This window comes from Staurois parvus, unplaced genomic scaffold, assembly GCF_062004578.1.
Source record: "Staurois parvus isolate SC_StPar_1 unplaced genomic scaffold, SC_StPar_1.0 ptg000419l, whole genome shotgun sequence".
NCBI classification, from domain to species: domain Eukaryota; kingdom Metazoa; phylum Chordata; class Amphibia; order Anura; family Ranidae; genus Staurois; species Staurois parvus.
Window position 1 is genome coordinate 191,249 of NW_028318215.1, and position 21,292 is coordinate 212,540.

The 21,292-nt window shown below is 49.9% G+C and overlaps 1 protein-coding gene across 3 annotated transcripts; it reads left to right on the forward strand.

The window, feature by feature from the left end:
- The first annotated feature begins 50 nt into the window (after positions 1–50).
- On the forward strand, positions 51–21,223 carry NPRL2 (NPR2 like, GATOR1 complex subunit). 3 transcript variants are annotated; one of them, XM_089687151.1, is made up of 13 exons: positions 51–181; positions 343–410; positions 2,643–2,719; positions 3,573–3,664; positions 3,932–4,100; positions 6,174–6,282; positions 6,357–6,493; positions 13,065–13,162; positions 13,341–13,377; positions 13,982–14,075; positions 16,765–16,882; positions 20,411–20,553; positions 20,854–21,223. In XM_089687151.1, exons 2-13 carry the CDS (start codon positions 407–409, stop codon positions 20,919–20,921), a joined length of 1,146 nt encoding a protein of 381 aa, XP_089543277.1. In that variant the 5' UTR covers positions 51–181; positions 343–406; the 3' UTR covers positions 20,922–21,223. The 3 variants fall into 3 exon arrangements, with proteins under 3 accessions (XP_089543277.1, XP_089543276.1, XP_089543275.1); XM_089687150.1 differs by having other exon boundaries at positions 109–196; XM_089687149.1 differs by lacking the exon at positions 51–181 and having other exon boundaries at positions 222–410.
- The last annotated feature ends 69 nt before the right edge of the window (positions 21,224–21,292 follow it).

Sequence of the window (21,292 nt, forward strand, 5' to 3'; positions counted from 1 at the left end):
TCCACCCTCCCGCCTTTTCCGGACATCGCTCGGCATTCAAAGAGAAGAGAGGCGACCAATCCAAATTGAGGGGGCGGACCAGAGCGTGACGCGTAACCAATCAGAGCTGAAGAAGCGGGGATGAGTGAGAGGGAGGCTTGGAGCGCAGGAAGAGAAAACGTGATACTGGAAGAGAAACATTGTATCTTTATACATTGTATATTTATTGTATCTTTATACATTGTATATTTATTGTATCTTTATTCATTGTATATTTATTGTATCTTTATTCATTGTATATTTATTTATTGTTTATAGATTGTATCTTTATTTATTATATCTCTATACATTGTATCTGTTTAGATTGTACCTATAAATAAGAAGGATCTCCAGAGCTGATCGTGGAAAGAAGAACCTGCCGATCCCTATGAGTGAGTGTGTTGTGTTCTGCTGGGGCTGATCTGTGTCTGGCACGGGGGTGTCCTTGTCCAGGTACTTCCTGTTACAGGATGACAACGCTCTGGCCTTGTCTCCCAATTGCTCTCCTGTGTTGTCACTAGGGTTGCCACCTCATCCCTTTAAAACCGAACACGTAATGATGACATGGGTTCTGTTGGCTGATTAAGGTGGTCATTAAACTCACTTAGTGCCTTCTCTGCAATAGATCAGCCTCAGAACCTGTGTCATTAAAGCGGAGCTCCACCCGAAAGGGGAAGTTCCGCTTTAAGGACTGCTCCCCATTAAGGATTGGCACCTTTGGGTGGCGGGGGGAGTGGGTACCCAAATTTGGCAGGTACCCGTTGCCACTTCCGGTCCGATCGCCTAGGCCAGTGGTGGGCAACCTTTTTTTTCAACTGGTCTCGCCAAAACCACGATTGAAATTTATTTTGAGAGCCACATTTTTAAAACTGAAAATACATCCCCCATATAGTAATTCATCCCCCATATAGTAATTCATCCCCCATAGTAATTCATCCCCCATATAGTAATTCATCCCCCCTATAGTAATTCATCCCCCCTATAGTAATTCATCCCACCTATAGTAATTCATCCCCCCATATAGTAATTCATCCCCCATATAGTAATTCATCCCCCATATAGTAATTCATTCCCCATAGTAATTCATCCCCCATAGTAATTCATCCCCCATATAGTAATTCATCCCCCATAGTAATTCATCCCCCTATAGTAATTCATTCCCCATATAGTAATTCATCCCCCCTATAATAATTCATCCCCCCTATAGTAATTCATCCCCCCTATAGTAATTCATCCCCCCATATAGTAATTCATCCCCCATATAGTAATTCATCCCCCATATAGTAATTCATTCCCCATAGTAATTCATCCCCCATAGTAATTCATCCCCCATATAGTAATTCATCCCCCATAGTAATTCATCCCCATATAGTAATTCATCCCCCCATATAGTAATTCATCCCCCATATAGTAATTCATTCCCCATAGTAATTCATCCCCCATAGTAATTCATCCCCCATATAGTAATTCATCCCCCATAGTAATTCATCCCCCATATAGTAATTCATCCCCCATAGTAATTCATCCCCATATAGTAATTCATCCCCCCTATAGTAATTCATCCCCCCTATAGTAATTCATCCCCCATATAGTAATTCATCCCCCATATAGTAATTCATCCCCCATATAGTAATTCATCCCCCATATAGTAATTCATCCCCCATATTGTGTCAATTCACTTACCTTTGCTCCGCACGTTCCTCTCGCCGTGTTCCCGCGCCGTTCCGGTCTTCAGGGCGGACTGTGAGAGGAGAGGAGTTCGTCACGCTGCCCCGCCTACATCCTGACAGCCAATGTTTGCCACGCTCCGCGGGCCGGATTAAAAGGTCCGCCGGGCCGTAGTTTGCCCATTGCTGGGCTAGCTGCAGAGTCCTGACTTTTGGGGCGGCCGCCCGAGAGGAGGGAGGGGAGTGGGCGCCCGGCACACAGAAGAGCCGCATTAAAGTGTGTAAAGAGCCGCATGTGGCTCGCGAGCCGCGGCTTGCCGACCACTGGCCTAGGCAATCGGAAGCGGAAGGTGTCCTCCCTCCCTGTAGTCTTTTGGGACACATGACAGGTCCCAGAAGACTACAGGACCATTCATGAAGCGCAGCGCTACTCGCACATGTGCAGTGTGTACCCGGCTATGAAACCGCAACCTATCACAGCCGGGTGCCCACACTGAAGATGCAGGTGCCTGGAATACAGGACGGCCGGTGAAACGGGCTGCGGGGGACACACCGCGGGACCGAGGGACAGGTAAGTGGCTTTTTTTTAAAAGTCAGCAGCTACAGTGTTTGTACAGTTTTTGTAGCTGTTGACTTTTATTTTTTGACAGGTGAGTGGAACTCCGCTTTAATATGTGTTCAGTTTTAAAGGGATGAGGTGGCCACCCTGGTGACAACACAGGAGAGCAATCGGGAGACAAGGATGGCAACCCTAGTTGTCACTCCGGCCTCTGATGAAGAATACAGGGGGCGGTCTGACCAGACAATACACAGACCCGGTCCACTGTTGTCACCAGCAGGAAATCCGCTCTGAGAAATGTGAGAAGGTGTAGATAGGAAGTGGCTTCAGGAGATCAGCAGGACTGAGATGTAACAAAGGATGAAAATGATGATACATTGTGTCTTCTCTTTCTGCAGTGATGTCCAGCCGCAAGATCGAATGTATTTTCTTCAGCGAGTTCCACCCGACTCTGGGCCCGAAGATCAGCTACCAGGTAAGGATGGGAAAACGATCAGTGAGATCCTTCCAGAACCAATGCTACTGTATGATGGCTGGAGTGCTATGATGTGTCTATAGGGGATCCAGAATCTCCCCATTGTGGGAGGGGCAGAGACAAAAAACTACTGGGGGAGGGGATATCGCTATTGTGGGTGGGACAGAGACACAAACTTCTGCAGGAAATCTCCCCATTATGGGAGTGGCAGAGACAAGACTACGGGGTAAAATCTCCCCATTGTGGGAGGGGCAGAGAAACAAAGTACTGGGTGAATCTCGCCATTGTGGGAGGGGCATAGACACAAGCTACTGGGGGAAGGGATTTCGCCATTGTGGGTGGGACACAGACACAAACTTCTGCAGGAAATCTCCCCATTGTGGGAGGGGCAGAGACACAAACTACTGCAGAAAATCTCCCCATTGTGGGAGGGGCAGAGACACAAACTACTGCAGGAAATCTCCCCATTGTGGGAGGGGCAGAGACACAAACTACTGCAGGAAATCTCCCCATTGTGGGAGGGGCAGAGACACAAACTACTGCAGGAAATCTCCCCATTGTGGGAGGGGCAGAGACACAAACTACTGCAGGAAATCTCCCCATTGTGGGAGGGGCAGAGACACAAACTACTGCAGGAAATCTCCCCATTGTGGGAGGGGCAGAGACAAGACTACGGGGTAAAATCTCCCCATTATGGGAGGGGCATAGACACAAGCTACTGGGGTGAATCTCCCCATTGTGGGAGGGGCAGAGACACAGACTGGGGGGGGGGAAATCTTAGCATTGTGGGAGGGGCAGAGACACAATGTACTATATACAGTAACAAATGAATGCATTGCTTTGCTCTCGGCAGGTACCGGAGGAATACATATCCCGGGAGCTCTTTGACACGGTTCAGGTGTACATCATCACCAAACCGGAACTGCAGAACAAACTCATCACAGTGTGAGTATACAGCAGGCGTGGCTGGTCTCACTGGGCGTGGCTGGTCTCACTGGGCGTGGCTGGTCTCACTGGGCGTGGCTGGTCTCACTGGGCGTGGCTGGTCTCACTGGGCGTGGCTGGTCTCACTGGGCGCCACTTCTCCAGCTACTGGCGGACCTACAACTGCATGTTGAAGAGAAAAAAATCTTCCGGCAGTCGGGGAATGGCAACTTCCGTCAGAGGCAGCTCGCACAGGTATTTTCATTTATCCGTATTTCTGTTTTCCAGGACCGCCATGGACAAGAAACTGATTGGCTGCCCGGTTTGTATCGAGCACAAGAAGTATAGCCGCAACGCGCTGCTCTTCAATCTGGGCTTCGTGTGCGATGCGCGGGCTAAGACGTGCGCCTTGGAGCCCATCGTGAAGAAGTTGGCCGGCTACCTGAAGACTCTGGAGGTGAGTGTGTTCTATCTACAGACAAAGTAACAAAAGCTGATTTATGGGAAACCATGATATCGGCTTGGCGGTGGCTTGATTGGTCAGCTCTCACCCCAGTACGCCCCCTACGGAGCAGATGCTATGTACTCAGGGCTGCTGATAGAAACCACGGGGCCCCATACAACCAACCTGTCAGGACCCCCTTCCCCTTCAAAAAACACAGTTTACTATGCTTCAGTTATGAATGAGCACAGTGAGTGACCGGTACCGATCACTCCTTGTGTTCATTAAGGAAAGGAAGGGGGTGGTAAATGTGACATATTTACCCGACTCTCCCCCCCACTCTCCATCCTGAAGGATGCTATAGTGTGCTTGCAGTTGCTGGTGGGAAGGAGAGGAGGGAAGCTGGCAGCACTGCGGGGGGGGGGGGGACACAGGGGGGCCTGGGCAACAGGGATAAACATATGGTACACAGGGAGGGTGATGGGTGCGACAGGAGGCATTTACTGGAACCGATCCCCTGTATGGCTCTCTCCGCAGCAGCTGAAAGCCAACGGGAGGCAGAGTAAAATATGAGGCCTCTCAGCAGCTGAGTCTTGGCACCGAGAGGTTTTTTTTTTAATGGATAAAACAAATAAATATGAATAATAAAAGAAAGAAAGAAACCCCAAAAAATCATCAGGAAAATAATGGTCAAGGGGAGAAGGGGAAGAAGGACTTAATTAGTTCAGAAAAAAAAACCCAAAACCTTCTCAGGTTGCTTTCACTGACATCATCGTGTGACCGACCTCGCCGCATGGAGGAAGAAGCGTCGTGTTTCTCTAGTTCGGCCGTTACTATTGTTAAGTCTTTTCTCCAGATAGTTGCTCTAGAGGGGACACCAGGCCCAGGGCCGTGAATATGGGGGTACCACCAGTCCTCTTGTATGGGGCCCAGGCCAGCAGAGGGGCCCAGGCAGTTGGGTGAATGGGATGTGGGCAGGGAAAGTGATCAGCACAGCGTGGGGGAATTACTGGAACCGATCCCCTGTATGGCTCTCTCTGCAGCAGCTGGAAGCCAGTGGGAGGGAGAGGGAAGAAGCCGGCTTTCAGCTGCTGCAGAGAGAGCCATACAGGGGATCGGTTCCAGCAATTGCTCCACCCTGGTGCGCCCATCACCCTCCCTGTACACCATACATTTCCCCCTGCTGCCCCCACCCCTGTAATGTTGGTGGCTTCCCTCCTCTCATTCCCATTGGCTGCATACAATAGGATCCTTCCGGATGGAGAGTGGGGGAAGGGTCTGGTAAATATGTTAAATTTACCAGCCCCTTCCTTTCCTGAATGAACACATTGAGTGATCGGTACCAATCAATCACCTTGTGGATTCATACGTGAACTGAGCTTCCCCCATCCTCTGGAACTCTCTACCCCAATTTATCAGACTTTCGCCTACTCTGCTTACTTTTAGGCGATCTCTGAAAACCGATCTGTTCAGGGAAGCCTATCCTGCCGTCAGCTAATAATGGAATCTTCCTACCAGTCCATCCCCCACAGTTATTACCTTTTGTACCACTAGCCCCTCCCTCCAAGATCGTAAGCTCCCAGGATCAGGGCCCTCCTATCCCTCTTGTATTGAACTGTATTGTCTCCCGTTATATTGTAAAGCGCTGAGCAAACTGTTGGCGCCAGGGGCGGACTGACAACTCATGGGGCCCTCGGGCAATAGGGGATCATGGGGCCCCTCTGTCCTTGCCCAAACTCAAAAAAGCCTATGAAAAAGGTACCAGGGGCATCTCATGGGGCCCCCTACTGACCCCGGGCCCTCGGGCAGTGCCTGAGTTTCCAAATGGTCAGTCCGCCCCTGGTTGGCGCTATATAAATCCTGTATAATAATAACCGAAGCATAGTAAACTTTTTTTTGTGGGAATGGTGGGCTTGTCAGGTTGGCTGCATGGGGCCCCATGGTTTGGTGGGCCCTGTCAGGTTAGCTGTATGGGGCCCCGTGGTTTCTAACAGCAGCCCTGACCAGGCCCATGGTCACCGGCTATATTCTGAGTACAGGGAAACCTTGACTGTACCGTTCCTTCCATCCTCTCTCCTTGTCTTTCAGCTGGAGTCTGGATTCATCTCCAACGAGGACAGCAAGCAGAGGTTGGTGCCCATAATGACCTACCTGAGGAAGGAGCTGAACACCACCGGGGAGTGCTCGCTGCCCATAGGTATTGTTGGTGTCATTCGCTGCATCCCGTGCCACGCGGGTAAGTGTTCACGGTTATATGTTATCATCCCATAGATGAAAGTAACACCATGCACCTGAAGGTGATCGAGCTGCGTGCGGCGCCCCCTACTGCCCAGGAATATGACGTTCCCGTATTCACGGAGGACAAGGAGGAATTCTGCAATGCACAATGGGACCTAACGACACAGCAGGTAAGTGGGGGATCGATTGTACCGAACTGCTTACTGTTTAAAGAGGCCCTGTCACCAATGTAAAGAAATTGCTGGTAAAAGCTCAGAGCAGCCGATTATTTTAACTCCTTGGCTGTATGCAAATATGAGGGCTCCCAGCAGCTGAGCCTTCGACGCCGAGAGGACGCATATTTGTGTACCTAATGTCAGCAAAACGTGCCAAGAGCACGCGCCCTGCGCACTCCCGCCACTTTTAACGGCGCCTCACGGAAAGGTCCCGATCACTACTTGCGACCGGGAGATTTCCGATCATGGGACCGCTGTGGCAGCTGATCACGGCAGTCACATGACCCTAAATCCCGGCATCACAACACCCTTAAAGGGCTGGGAGGCACCGGCACCAAGAGGTTAACCCCTTCACGCCCAGCTCCAACATCCCTTCAAATGGGTCTTTATATCTGGGGGTAGGGGGGGAGGACTGTCACAGCAGTCACATGATCGGGAGCCCATCCCCAACAGTCCCTGATCATCACTACAGACCAGGATCCGTCTTTGACCGCTCAGTCACTGTGCTGGGAGTATGCAGCGAGCGGGCTCTCGGCACAAAAACTTCAGCCATCCATGGACGCATGTGCGGTGTATGGGCATTACAGTCCCCTTTTCCTCTGGGAGTGTGTGTGTGGGGGGGACAAAGGGAAATCTTCACGTGAAGTGGGTTGAATGATGCTGAGTCCCAGTATACTGTGGGCTTACAATACCTTCCCTTCCTTAACCCCCTCCTTCCCTTTTGATCAATGTGCACATAATATCTATTAATCAAATAATTTTGTTTTCAAGAAATACCTTTTTTCTTTTGATTCCCTAGTTATTTCACCACTGGGTGTTTCTGCTATATGAAAGAACATTCCCAATATACATTTACATGTGCATTTCTGCTGGCCACTGGGCGATACAGACTTTGGTTGTGCAATCTGCTGATCAGTTGCTTGATTACATAATATTAGAGTGTCATCAAGCAACTCATTAGCAGGTTGCACAGCTAAAATCTGCACCACCCGGTGACCAGAAGGGATGTGCGTTTAAAAGGTTGCTGGGGATGTGTTCTTTTATGTAATACTCAGAAGAGTGAAGAATCCTGTGCAGACATTGCAAAGGGCAAAAATGAATTATGGCAGAGGAAGCTAATAACTGTGAGAGGTGGGACTACAGTCAGGAGGAGAGGAGATTGATGATGATGATGATGATTGAAGTCTTTCAGACAATTTCAATGGCTTATGTTAAAGTGTTACTAAACCCTGCACCCCGCATTCACTATATCCGGTCTCCCCGGACCCCGCATTCACTATATCCGCTCTCCCCGGACCCCGCATTCACTATATCCGCTCTCCCCGGACCCCGCATTCACTATATCCGCTCTCCCCGGACCCCGCATTCACTATATCCGCTCTCCCCGGACCCCGCATTCACTATATCCGCTCTCCCCGGATCCCGCATTCACTGTATCCGCTCTCCCCAGACCCCGCATTCACTATATCCGCTCTCCCCGGACCCCGCATTCACTATATCCGCTCTCCCCGGACCCCGCATTCACTATATCCGCTCTCCCCGGACCCCGCATTCGCTATATCCGCTCTCCCCGGACCCCGCATTTACTATATCCGCCCTCCCTGGACCCCGCATTCTCTATATCCGCTCTCCCCGGACACCGCATTCACTATATCCGCTCTCCCCGGACCCCGCATTCCCTATATCCGCTCTCCCCGGACCCCGCATTCACTGTATCCGCTCTCCCCGGACCCCGCATTCACTATATCCGCTCTCCCCGGACCCCGCATTCACTATATCCGCTCTCCCCGGATCCCGCATTCACTGTATCCGCTCTCCCCAGACCCCGCATTCACTATATCCGCTCTCCCCGGACCCCGCATTCTCTATATCCGCTCTACCCGGACCCCGCATTCACTATATCCGCTCTCCCCGGACCCCGCATTCACTATATCCGCTCTCCCCGGACCCCGCATTCGCTATATCCGTTCTCCCCGGACCCCGCATTCGCTATATCCGTTCTCCCCGGACCCCGCATTCACTATATCCGCTCTTCCCGGACCCCGCATTCGCTATATCCGCTCTCCCCGGACCCCGCATTCGCTATATCCGCTCTCCCCGGACCCCGCATTCACTATATCCACTCTCCCCGGACCCCGCATTCACTATATCCGCTCTCCCCGGACCCCGCATTCACTATATCCGCTCTCCCCGGACCCCGCATTCGCTATATCCGCTCTCCCTGGACCCCGCATTCACTATATCCGCTCTCCCCGGACCCCGCATTTACTATATCCGCTCTCCCTGGACCCTGCATTCACTATCTGCTCTCACACAGTACACAGAAAAGGAAATGCAATTATTTTAGTAAATATAAACTACTAAATCCCTTTTCTCATCAGCAGTATATAGCGGTCTTGTGACTTCTATCAGTGTCCAGCTGAGCACTGGTTAAAGCTTGTAGGAGTTTTAATTCTCCCCTGATTGTCCTATGAGGGCATAACCCCTGACCTGTTTGGACAGCGCTGATTGGCCCTGTGCTGATCACATGCACCCTCCCCAAAGGAAAAAAAAAAACTCTCTAGCCATACACACTAAACTGGGCAGGTGCAGAGTGACTCCTAAAGCTCTGTACCAACAGCAGATGGATTGGGGACAGTTGAAGAAGGGGAGGATCAGAGAAGACAGGATCAAACAGACTTTTTACACAATGCAGAGGATTAACCCCTTAGGTTCCACAGTGAGTATACCCAGCATGTATTACTGCATCTACAGACTGATTTCACTGTTGTGGGTTTAGTAACACTTTAAGGAGATCAACATTTTTAGGAACTTTATAAATCATCGATTTCAACACAGGAGAGGATTTACTGCAAGTGTGGAAAAATGAAAAAAAGGGCGGTGTGACGGGAGCAGGGGCGGACTGACAACTCATGGGGCCCCCAGGCAATTGGGGATCATGGGACCCCTGTGTCCTTGCCCAAACTCAAATCACACCCAAAAAAAGCCTATAAAAGGTACCAGGGGCATTTTTTGGGGCCCCCTACTGACCCCGGGCCCTCGGGCAGTGTCTGAGTGCTCGAATGGTCAGTCCGCCCTTGGACGGGAGTGACTTTGGGTGGGGGGCCCATGGGACCCAGCTCACTTTGGAGAAGTGGGGAGACCCTGTCTCAGCTCTCCATATCCCTCTTATGTGTAAGTCACCCTCTGCCTGTTAGGGGTACAGGGTGATCTGTCCTAATATTGGGGTGGGGGGTTGTGGATTGTTTGGTGTTGTGTGGTTGTATCCCTTTGTTCTGTTTGTCAGGCTTGGGAGCAAACTATTATGGGATGTATGTATTTATGTGTTTTGGCTTGGTGGGGGGGGTGTCTCCAGCAGTCCTCCCTCCTGATGAGACTGTCTGCTGGTGTGTTTCTTGTTACTAAATTTAGATTTCCCCGCCCTGTGTCATTGTGCAGGGAGGGGGGACTGTCCCCTGAGTGTATATATCTTGTATCTGTGTCATTATGCAGGGAGGGGGGAGTGTCCCCTGAGTGTATATATCTTGTATCTGTGTCATTATGCAGGGAGGGGGGAGTGTCCCCTGAGTGTATATATCTTGTATCTGTGTCATTATGCAGGGAGGGGGGACTGTCCCCTGAGTGTATATATCTTGTATCTGTGTCATTATGCAGGGAGGGGGGACTGTCCTCTGAGTGTATATATCTTCTATCTGTGTCATTATGCAGGGGGGGGGGGGTTTCCCCTGAGTGTATATATCTTGTATCTGTGTCATTATGCAGGGAGGGGGACTGTCCCCTGAGTGTATATATCTTGTATCTGTGTCATTATGCAGGGAGGGGGGACTGTCCCCTGAGTGTATATATCTTGTATCTGTGTCATTATGCAGGGAGGGGGGAGTGTCCCCCGAGTGTATATATCTTGTATCTGTGTCATTATGCAGGGAGGGGGGAGTGTCCCCCGAGTGTATATATCTTGTATCTGTGTCATTATGCAGGGAGGGGGGAGTGTCCCCCGAGTGTATATATCTTGTATCTGTGTCATTATGCAGGGAGGGGGGACTGTCCCCCGAGTGTATATATCTTGTATCTGTGTCATTATGCAGGGAGGGGGGACTGTCCCCCGAGTGTATATATCTTGTATCTGTGTCATTATGCAGGGAGGGGGGAGTGTCCCCCTAGTGTATATATCTTGTATCTGTGTCATTATGCAGGGAGGGGGGAGTGTCCCCCGAGTGTATATATCTTGTATCTGTGTCATTGTGCAGGGAGGGGGGAGTGTCCCCCTAGTGTATATATCTTGTATCTGTGTCATTGTGCAGGGAGGGGGGAGTGTCCCCCGAGTGTATATATCTTGTATCTGTGTCATTGTGCAGGGAGGGGGGACTGTCCCCTGAGTGTATATATCTTGTATCTGTGTCATTATGCAGGGAGGGGGGAGTGTCCCCTGAGTGTATATATCTTGTATCTGTGTCATTGTGCAGGGAGGGGGGACTGTCCCCCGAGTGTATATATCTTGTATCTGTGTCATTATGCAGGGAGGGGGGAGTGTCCCCTGAGTGTATATATTTTGTATCTGTGTCATTATGCAGGGAGGGGGGACTGTCCCCCGAGTGTATATATCTTGTATCTGTGTCATTATGCAGGGAGGGGGGAGTGTCCCCCCGAGTGTATATATCTTGTATCTGTGTCATTATGCAGGGAGGGGGGAGTGTCCCCCGAGTGTATATATCTTGTATCTGTGTCATTATGAAGGGAGGGGGGAGTGTCCCCCGAGTGTATATATCTTGTATCTGTGTCATTATGTAGGGAGGGGGGAGTGTCCCCCGAGTGTATATATCTTGTATCTGTGTCATTATGCAGGGAGGGGGGAGTGTCCCCCGAGTGTATATATCTTGTATCTGTGTCATTATGCAGGGAGGGGGGACTGTCCCCCCGAGTGTATATATCTTGTATCTGTGTCATTATGCAGGGAGGGGGGACTGTCCCCCGAGTGTATATATCTTGTATCTGTGTCATTATGCAGGGAGGGGGGACTGTCCCCTGAGTGTATATATCTTGTATCTGTGTCATTATGCAGGGAGGGGGGAGTGTCCCCCTAGTGTATATATCTTGTATCTGTGTCATTATGCAGGGAGGGGGGAGTGTCCCCTGAGTGTATATATCTTGTATCTGTGTCATTATGCAGGGAGGGGGGAGTGTCCCCTGAGTGTATATATCTTGTATCTGTGTCATTGTGCAGGGAGGGGGGAGTGTCCCCCTAGTGTATATATCTTGTATCTGTGTCATTGTGCAGGGAGGGGGGAGTGTCCCCCGAGTGTATATATCTTGTATCTGTGTCATTATGCAGGGAGGGGGGACTGTCCCCTGAGTGTATATATCTTGTATCTGTGTCATTATGCAGGGGGGAGTGTCCCCTGAGTGTATATATTTTGTATCTGTGTCATTATGCAGGGAGGGGGGACTGTCCCCCGAGTGTATATATCTTGTATCTGTGTCATTATGCAGGGAGGGGGGAGTGTCCCCCCGAGTGTATATATCTTGTATCTGTGTCATTATGCAGGGAGGGGGGAGTGTCCCCCGAGTGTATATATCTTGTATCTGTGTCATTATGCAGGGGGGGGGGAGTGTCCCCCGAGTGTATATATCTTGTATCTGTGTCATTATGCAGGGAGGGGGGAGTGTCCCCTGAGTGTATATATCTTGTATCTGTGTCATTATGCAGGGAGGGGGGAGTGTCCCCTGAGTGTATATATCTTGTATCTGTGTCATTATGCAGGGAGGGGGGACTGTCCCCCGAGTGTATATATCTTGTATCTGTGTCGTTATGCAGGGGGGGGGGACTGTCCCCTGAGTGTATATATCTTGTATCTGTGTCATTATGCAGGGAGGGGGGAGTGTCCCCCGAGTGTATATATCTTGTATCTGTGTCATTATGCAGGGAGGGGGGATTGTCCCCTGAGTGTATATATCTTGTATCTGTGTCGTTATGCAGGGAGGGGGGACTGTCCCCCGAGTGTATATATCTTGTATCTGTGTCATTATGCAGGGAGGGGGGAGTGTCCCCCGAGTGTATATATCTTGTATCTGTGTCGTTATGCAGGGAGGGGGGACTGTCCCCCGAGTGTATATATCTTGTATCTGTGTCATTATGCAGGGAGGGGGGAGTGTCCCCCGAGTGTATATATCTTGTATCTGTGTCATTATGCAGGGAGGGGGGACTGTCCCCTGAGTGTATATATCTTGTATCTGTGTCATTATGCAGGGAGGGGGGACTGTCCCCTGAGTGTATATATCTTGTATCTGTTGAGATAAACGAGTCTACTTCCTGGTTTACTTCACGATTGGTGTCGTCTCGTCTTGTATGGTCGGCTGTGGTGTCTATTGTCGGTGTTCGGACGGGGAAGCGGGAGTCTAACGGAAGTACCCAAGTGCAGTCTGGGGTCGGATCCGTTACAGGAGGAGTTCCTCCGGACAGGGACGCTGAGTGTTATGTATGAAGAGCTACAAATGATTCTGTACCCGGGTTTACATTTGCCTTGTCTAGATTCTCCCGTACATCGATGGGTTCCGTCACATCCAGAAGATCTCCGCAGAGGCCGACGTGGAGCTGAACCTTGTGCGGATCGCCATCCAGAACCTCATGTGAGTAGGGGGAGGGGAGAGTTTGTTGGGGGGAGGGGAGAGTTTGTTGGGGGGGAGGGTTTTTCGGGGGCAGGGAGGGTGGAATCCGCCTAAGGAAATAGGAATCTGGAAATAAAATCCTTGATTTTTCTGTCCCGCACCCGGGAAACCTTACGTTTTGTAAATTGTTGTTTTGCAGGTATTACGGTGTTGTGACATTAGTATCCATCTTCCAGGTATCTTCATCTTCCTTCATTGTGTTACATTGACTATTCTATCCTACGTGTAAAGTTTTTGATTTTTTCATATAGAGTGCCTTCTTGGCTCCTCCCTCATCAGCATGATAAGGATTTTATTTTACCTTTCCATTTTCATTACCTTATTTTAGTCCCTGTGATGTCATCACTGGGTCTCTGTGCTTCTGTATGCAATGCAGCCAGATCATGGTTGGTGGGAGGGGCATACAAGGTGCTGTGTAGTTTCCTGAAAACATCACAGCACCCCGCCTCAGTACTCCTCTCAAGAACCCTCCGTCCTGATCAGAGATGGACTGACAACTCATGGGGCTCCCGGGTAATAGGGGATCATGGGGACCCTGTGTCCTCGCGCAGACTCAAAGCACACCCAAAAAAGCCTATGAAAGATACCAGGGGCATCTCATGGGGCTCCCTACTGACCCGAGTGCCTGAATGGTCAGTCCGCCCCTGGTCCTGATGTATGAAGTGGGAGGAGTTATGCAAATATAAAAACAGATCTGCAGAAAATTCAATTTTGTTTCCTATTTCTGATGTTCTTCACTTCCTTGCAGTATAGTTACATGTGTTCCCTCTTTCCTTTTAGTACTCCAATGTGTACTGCACCACGCCTCGTGTTCAGGAGCTCATCCATGACAAGGCGCTGCAGGATGAATGTGTGTCTTATGTCAGCAAGCCGGGTATGTGATGTCACTATCCATGTATATACTGTATATACGGAGAGGAATGGGATGTAATGTGCGGCAGAAGTCTCTGTAATAGATGCACATTGGCCCACGGTATATCCCTGCAAGTACAGGAAAACTATTACATTCCCAAGTTCTGTTCCGGTCTGACAACCCGCAGCGTTTCTGTGCACTGAGTGGTGTCAGCCCCGCCCAGTTGTCTTTTGCTACACTACTCAGACCCGCCCACTCCCCCTTCTGCTTCTTGCTGCCTTCGCCTCGGTTAACATGTCCAAGTTAGCGCCCCTCTGAGCCAACAACACAGCCAAGCTACTAATTACTATGTATCTCTTGCATCGAATATTGCAACTCCCTCATTGGCCGAACACTGCACAGACCATCCCCCCTTCAGTCTATCATGAATGCTTCCGCCAGACTCTGATACCTTACCAATCATCTAGTGTCCTCCACCCCTCTGTGCCAAACCATTCATTGGCCTCCGCTCAGTGTCCTCCACCCCTCTGTGCCAAACCATCCATTGGCCTCCAATCGGTGTCCTCCACCCCTCTCTGCCAAACCATCCATTGGCCTCCGCTCAGTGTCCTCCACCCCTCTGTGCCAAACCATCCATTGGCCTCCGCTCAGTGTCCTCCACCCCTCTGTGCCAAACCATTCATTGGCCTCCGCTCAGTGTCCTCCACCCCTCTGTGCCAATCCCTCCACTGGCCTCCAATCGGTGTCCTCCATCCCTCTTTGCCAAACCATTCATTGGCCTCCAATCGGTGTCCTCCATCCCTCTCTGCCAAACCATTCATTGGCCTCCAATCGGTGTGCTCCACCCCTCTCTGCCAATCCCGCTACTGGCTTCCATTCAGTGTCCTCCACCCCTCTCTGCCAATCCCTCCACTGGCCTCCATTCAGTGTCCTCCACCCCTCTCTGCCAATCCCTCCACTGGCCTCCAATCAGTGTCCTCCACCCCTCTCTGCCAATCTTTCCACTGGCCTCCACTCCGTGTTCACCACCCCTCTCTGCCAATCCCTCCACTGGCCTCCATTCAGTGTCCTCCACCCCTCTCTGCCAATCCCTCCACTGGCCAACAACATACAAAGCAATTTACAACTCTGCCCTGAGCTCTACACCAACCTCATCCCATAATATCATCCAAACCATCTCCAGCTCCCTCGTCGCCTCTTCCCATGCTCACTTCCAAGACTTCTCTGGAGCCTCTCCCATCCTCTGGAACTCCCTACCCCAACCAGTCCGGCCATCTCCTACTCTGTCCACCTTTAGAAAATTCCTAAAAACTCATCTCTTCAGGGAAGCCTCTCCCTCCTCCACCCAACAACTGCACTTTCCTCATCTCTTGCAGGTATTCCCTTTTGCTCCTATGACCCGGGCCCCCCGATCCCCTGTATTGTAACTGTACTGCCCCCCTTTATATTGTAAATAATAATCATAGGCCCAGAAGCTTCAGCGTTCCAAAATTCAGGTCTTACAATGAGTGAACGGGGTCATGCCGGGGTCATAATTCTAGAAGTAAAATGAGATGATTGTGATAGTGTCATGGAAATTTTCTATTACAGGTTGTCCTTTAAATGTGTCATATATTCTTGTTATTCATATGTCTCTCGTGTGGCTTAATTAAAGCTCTGAAGGCTGCAATTGGGCCATGCGCATGTACTGTACAATGTATGTATTACAGTACTCAGCTCGGTAATGGATGAGATGGCAGATCTGCGCTTATAGACCGGCGTGTATACCACCACGGCATTCAATGCGAATGCCGCCGGTGGTAGGGTGCGGGCCTGTATCCACATATCAGCAGCATAGTACCACATGGACTTCGTATGGCCAGGCGCCGGGCAGTGCGAACTCCGCGTGTAGGTTCATGTATATCTCTACAAGCCGCTACCGACCTGAATTGTATCTGGATGGATGTGTTTTAATAAAGATCGTATCGGGCTCATTCAGATACAGACTGGCACTGTTTAATCTAGGGGATGCTTGTACAGACAATGTACATACTGCTGGGAGCTGATAGCATGTAAAGGATGGGAAACTCGCTCTCCAAAGCAAACTTACGGGGGAGGACAGAAAAACTGGTTTAACTGGTTCTTTGTATAGGTTAAGAGGGAACGTTGCACTCCGAGCAGGATGGACATTCTCGTGTATGGACACTCCCTATACATTGTTCTGTGGGAGGGGATTGACTTGGCCCCGTGCGGGAGGTGTGTTTTGTAAGATAATAAAAACAGGAGTCTGGGGTTAGACCCGGGCAGAGTGGATTCAAACTTTAACCTGGGAGTATCGTCTGATTTATTCCTGGATTACTGGAGCTCCATTTCTCCACATCTCAAAAGAGCTAAACCTTTGCACACCAGTTGGAGGTGCAGGAATTGTGGAGCTAAGCTGCAGTCACGGTAAGTGGAGGGCACAATACGGTTGCAGTGAAGTTCGCACAGCTTTATGGGGGATTGCTGCGTATCCAACTGCGGGCACTCACGGTAAGGAAAATTCATTGAAAGCGAATTTCCAAGACAATAGGCATGTGGTCACCTGACCAGAGACGCGGAGCAGCAAGCGTTCCGTAAGACCTCTGGACGTGGTTGGTGGACGTGGCCCAAAGGTCTAATCAGTTTTTTTGCTCTTAATCAGTTTCCCACCTGGCAAATCCTACAAATCCTCTGCCTGTCCTCTCTGCAGGTCTGAAGCGGCCGAGTCTCCGCGACGTCTTCCAGTTGTACTGCGGTCTCAGTCCCGGAACTACTGTGCGCGATCTCATCGCCCGGCATACGCAGCAGCTGCAGCGAGTGGATGAGCGGTCAGTGCCCCTACGTGCCTGTGTGTTCTATTTCTTTGGAGCTCCCTGTATATCATAACATTTTCGTGTCTCTTCCATAATTTGAGATCTTCCATAATTTGAGTCAAAGATCATGACTGTTGGGATGTAGAGCCGCCTGCTGGAGTAGGACGCGAGGTACAAGAACACAACCCAGGGGCCAAACCCCTCCCCCCCCATCTGCTAGAGGGAGCTCCTAGAGTCAAGGACCTAAGCTCCGTCCTGGGACCTTTCTTCCTTTCCCTTTTGCCTCCATTCCCACTTATGCGACTCCAAAGTTGCTCGATTTCCAGTGTGACTTTGAAGGCTACTTTACACTCTCTGGCATCAAAGTAGCGCAGGAACCTTTTCCAAGTCACTGTGACTTTAGGTTGGACAGGTCCAAACGGGAGCCATTGAAAACAGTGGGATGCGACTGTGTCTAAAGTCGCTTGACAAGTCACACACGTTAATGGAGCCTTTGCAGGGAATACAATTGCTTTATTTTTCTGTGCTTCTTCAGGGCCTTTGTTCCACCGATCAGGTCACAGATCGTAGAGCTCTTAATCATGAGCGCTACGATGGGGTGAAGCACGTCAACTAGGGCCGGTTCTTAGGCGGGTTCTACTAGGTGTCAACTAGGGGCGGTTCTTAGGCGGGTTCTACTAGGTGTCAACTAGGGATGGTTCTTAGGCGGGTTCTACAAGGTGTCAACTAGGGGCGGTTATTAGGTGGGTTCTACTAGGTGTCAACTAGGGATGGTTCTTAGGCGGGTTCTACAAGGTGTCAACTAGGGGAGGTTATTAGGTGGGTTCTACTAGGTGTCAACTAGGACCGGTTCTTAGGCGGGTTCTACTAGGTGTCAACTAGGGGTGGTTCTTAGGTGGGTTCTACTAGGTGTCAACTAGGGGTGGTTATTAAGTGGGTTCTACTAGGTGTCAACTAGGGGCGGTTCTTAGGCGGGTTCTACTAGGTTTCAACTAGGGGCGGTTCTTAGGCAGGTTCTACTAGGTTTCAACTAGTGGCGGTTCTTAGGCGGTTTCAACTAGAGGCGGTTCTTATGCGGTTTCTACTAGGTGTCAACTAGAGGAGGTTCTGTGATGAGGGGAAATGTTTTGACGGCGGTTCTCACCCCATCGTAGATCTCTTAATCATGAGCTCTACAATGGGACAAAACGTGTCAACTAGGGGCAGTTCTGTGATGGCGGAAATGTGTCAACTAGGGGTACTTTTCACCCCAATGTATTGATCTTAATCATGAGCTCTGCAATGGAGTGAAACTCATCAACTAGGGGCGGTTCTAATGCAGGTTCTACTAGGTGTCAACTAGAAGCCCTTCTCTAATGAGGGGAAATGTGTCGACCAAGGGCGGTTCTCACCCCATCATAGATCTCCTAATCATGAGCTCTATGATGGGGTGAAATGCATCAACTAGGGGCAGTTCTCAGGTGGGTTCTAATAGGCATCAACTAGGGATGGTTCTGTGGTGGCAAAAATGTGTCAACTAGGGGATTGTTTTCACCCCAACACTTATTATGAGCTCTACAATGGGACGAAGCACATCGACTAGGGGCAGTTCTTAGGCGGGTTCTACTAGGTGTCAACTAGGGGCGGTTCTTACCCCATTATAGTTCTCTTAATCATGAGCTCTACAATGGGATGAAATGCATCAACTAGAGGCAGTTCTATGACATGGAAAATGTGTCAATTATGGGTGGTTCTCACCTCACCATAAAGCTTTTAATCATGAGCTCTACGATGGGATGAAACGTGTCAACTAGGGGCAGTTCTATGACAGGGGAAAATGTGTCAATTTGGGGCAGTTCTCACCTCAACATAGAGCTCTAGATCATAAGCTCTACGATGGAGTGAAATGCATCAACTAAGGGCAGTTCTCACCCCATCGTAGATTTCTTAATCATGAGCTCTATGATGGGGTGAAGCACGTCAACTAGGGGCGGTTCTTAGGCGGGTTCTACTAAGTGTCAACTAGCCATGGTTTTGTGATGAGGGGAAAAGTGTTGTCCAGGGACAGTTCTCACCCCATCGTAGCTCTCTTAATCATGAGCTCTATGATGGGGTGAAATGCATCAACTAGGGGCAGTTCTCAGGCGGGTTCTACTGGGCATCAATTAGGGACGGTTCTGTGGTGGCAGAAATGTGTCAACTAGGGGTCGTTTTCACCCCAACGAAGAGAACTTAATCATGAGCTCTACGATGGGGTGAAGCACGTCAACTAGGGGCGGTTCTTAGGTGGGTTCTACTAGGTGTCAACTAACCATGGTTTTGTGATGAGGGGAAAAGTGCCGACCAGGGACGGTTGTCACCCCATCGTAGGTCTCTTAATCATGAGCTCTATGATGAAACACGTCAACTAGGGGCAGTTCTATGACAGGGAAAATGTCAATTATGGGTGGTTCTCACCTCATCATAAAACTAGGGGTGGTTCTATGATGGGGTGAAATGCGTCAACTAGGGGCTGTTCTCAGGCGGGTTCTACTAGGCATCAACTATGGGCTATTCTGTGATGAGAGAAATGTGTGAATTAGGGGAAGTTGTTACCCCATTGTAGAGCTTTTTAATCATGAGCTTTATGATGGGGGGAAACGCGTCAACTAGGGGCTGTTCTCAGGCACGTTCTACTGGGCATCAACTAGGGGTGGTTCTATGATGGGGGGAAATGTGTCAACTAGGGGTGGTTCTATGATGGGGGGAAATGCGTCAACTAGGGGCTGTTCTCAGGCACGTTCTACTGGGCATCAACTAGGGGTGGTTCTATGATGGGGTGAAATGCGTCAACTAGGGGTGGTTCTCAGGCACGTTCTACTGGGCATCAACTAGGGGTGGTTCTATGATGGGGGGAAATGTGTCAACTAGGGGTGGTTCTATGATGGGGGGAAATGCGTCAACTAGGGGCTGTTCTCAGGCACGTTCTACTGGGCATCAACTAGGGGTGGTTCTATGATGGGGTGAAATGCGTCAACTAGGGGTGGTTCTCAGGCACGTTCTACTGGGCATCAACTAGGGGTGGTTCTATGATGGGGGAAATGTGTCAACTAGGGGTGGTTCTCAGGCACGTTCTACTGGGCATCAACTAGGGGTGGTTCTATGATGGGGGAAATGTGTCAACTAGGGGTGGTTTTCACCTCAATGTAGAGGTCTTAATCATGAGCTCTACGATGGGGTGAAACACATCATGGCGTTTCTCAAGTGTCAATCACAAACATGCCGTTTTTGCTACTTTTGGTTGAATAAAGCTTTTACAAAGTACTGACGTCATTGGAGTGCAGCCTGTGGTTTTTTTCAGTCTTGGTATTCGGAGCGTAGACGAGCCTGATGTGGCCACCTAGGATGAGAGGCTGGGCGTCCAGAGTGGTGCCGCTTAGTTCAGATTGTCTAACAGTATGGTTGGAGTATGTGTGTCCCTGACAGCCTTGTACATCGACTTTTTTCATGTGTCCCCGTAAAGATCAGAGAGCGCAGAGTTGAGGATTGCCCCGTTTTTAGTATCACTGTCTCCTCTGTGCTCAGGAAACTCATCCAGTTCGGTCTGATGAAGAACCTGATCAGAAGACTCCAAAAGTATCCGGTAAAAGTGTCTCGTGATGAGAGGAGCCCCCCCGCTCGCCTCTACACCGGGAGCCACACATACGATGAGATCTGCTGCAAGACAGGTAATCCGCCAGCATCACGGGGAGGGGGGAAGGCATTCTGCATGGGGGCTCCCTGTACTACATAGCAGTAGAGGGGTTAATCCGCAGTCCTGGACAATGTATGCATGGAGTTTGCATGTTCTTCATGTGCTTGTGCCAGTTTCCTTCAGGTGCTCTGGTTTCCTCCCACACTCTAAAGACATGCTGGTAGGTTAACTGGCTCATGTCTGACGTGTCCCTAGTATGATATCCTACAGAGCGCGCTCAGGATGGCCCCAACAGCAGGTAAAGGAAATATCATGAAAGTGTTTTCTCCTGCAGGAATGAGCTATCGGGAGTTGGACGAGAGGCTGGACAGCGATCCGAACATCATCGTGTGTATGAAGTGAGGTCTGTGGATGGAGAACGTTCAACACTCAGGAAACAAAACCCTCGCCACTGCTGGGAGGGGGAGCAGACTCTGCAGGACTGCAGCTGGGAAACTGCCCCCCTCCCCCCTTCACTGACCGATCAATGGGAGGATTCCTTTCATTGTTCCATGCAGTGATTGACGAGCGAAAGAAGCCGATTGGTTGCCATTGATGCCAACATTCAGTTTTTGCTCAAAACATGAGATTATTGTGTCTGCGGAATTTTCTATAATGTTAAAAGAATATTAATATAAACATGAATAAATTATCTTTTATATGTATTTTATGTTGTCATATTCTTCATCACTTTACAAACTGTACCAGAGGAGCTGACAATCTAATGTCCCCTC

Coding starts and splice junctions, on each gene's coding strand:
- NPRL2 (XM_089687151.1), top strand. Junction 2,720..3,572: donor GCCCGAAGATCAGCTACCAG/GTAAGGATGGGA, acceptor TGCTCTCGGCAG/GTACCGGAGGAATACATATC. Junction 6,283..6,356: donor GGAGTGCTCGCTGCCCATAG/GTATTGTTGGTG, acceptor ATCATCCCATAG/ATGAAAGTAACACCATGCAC.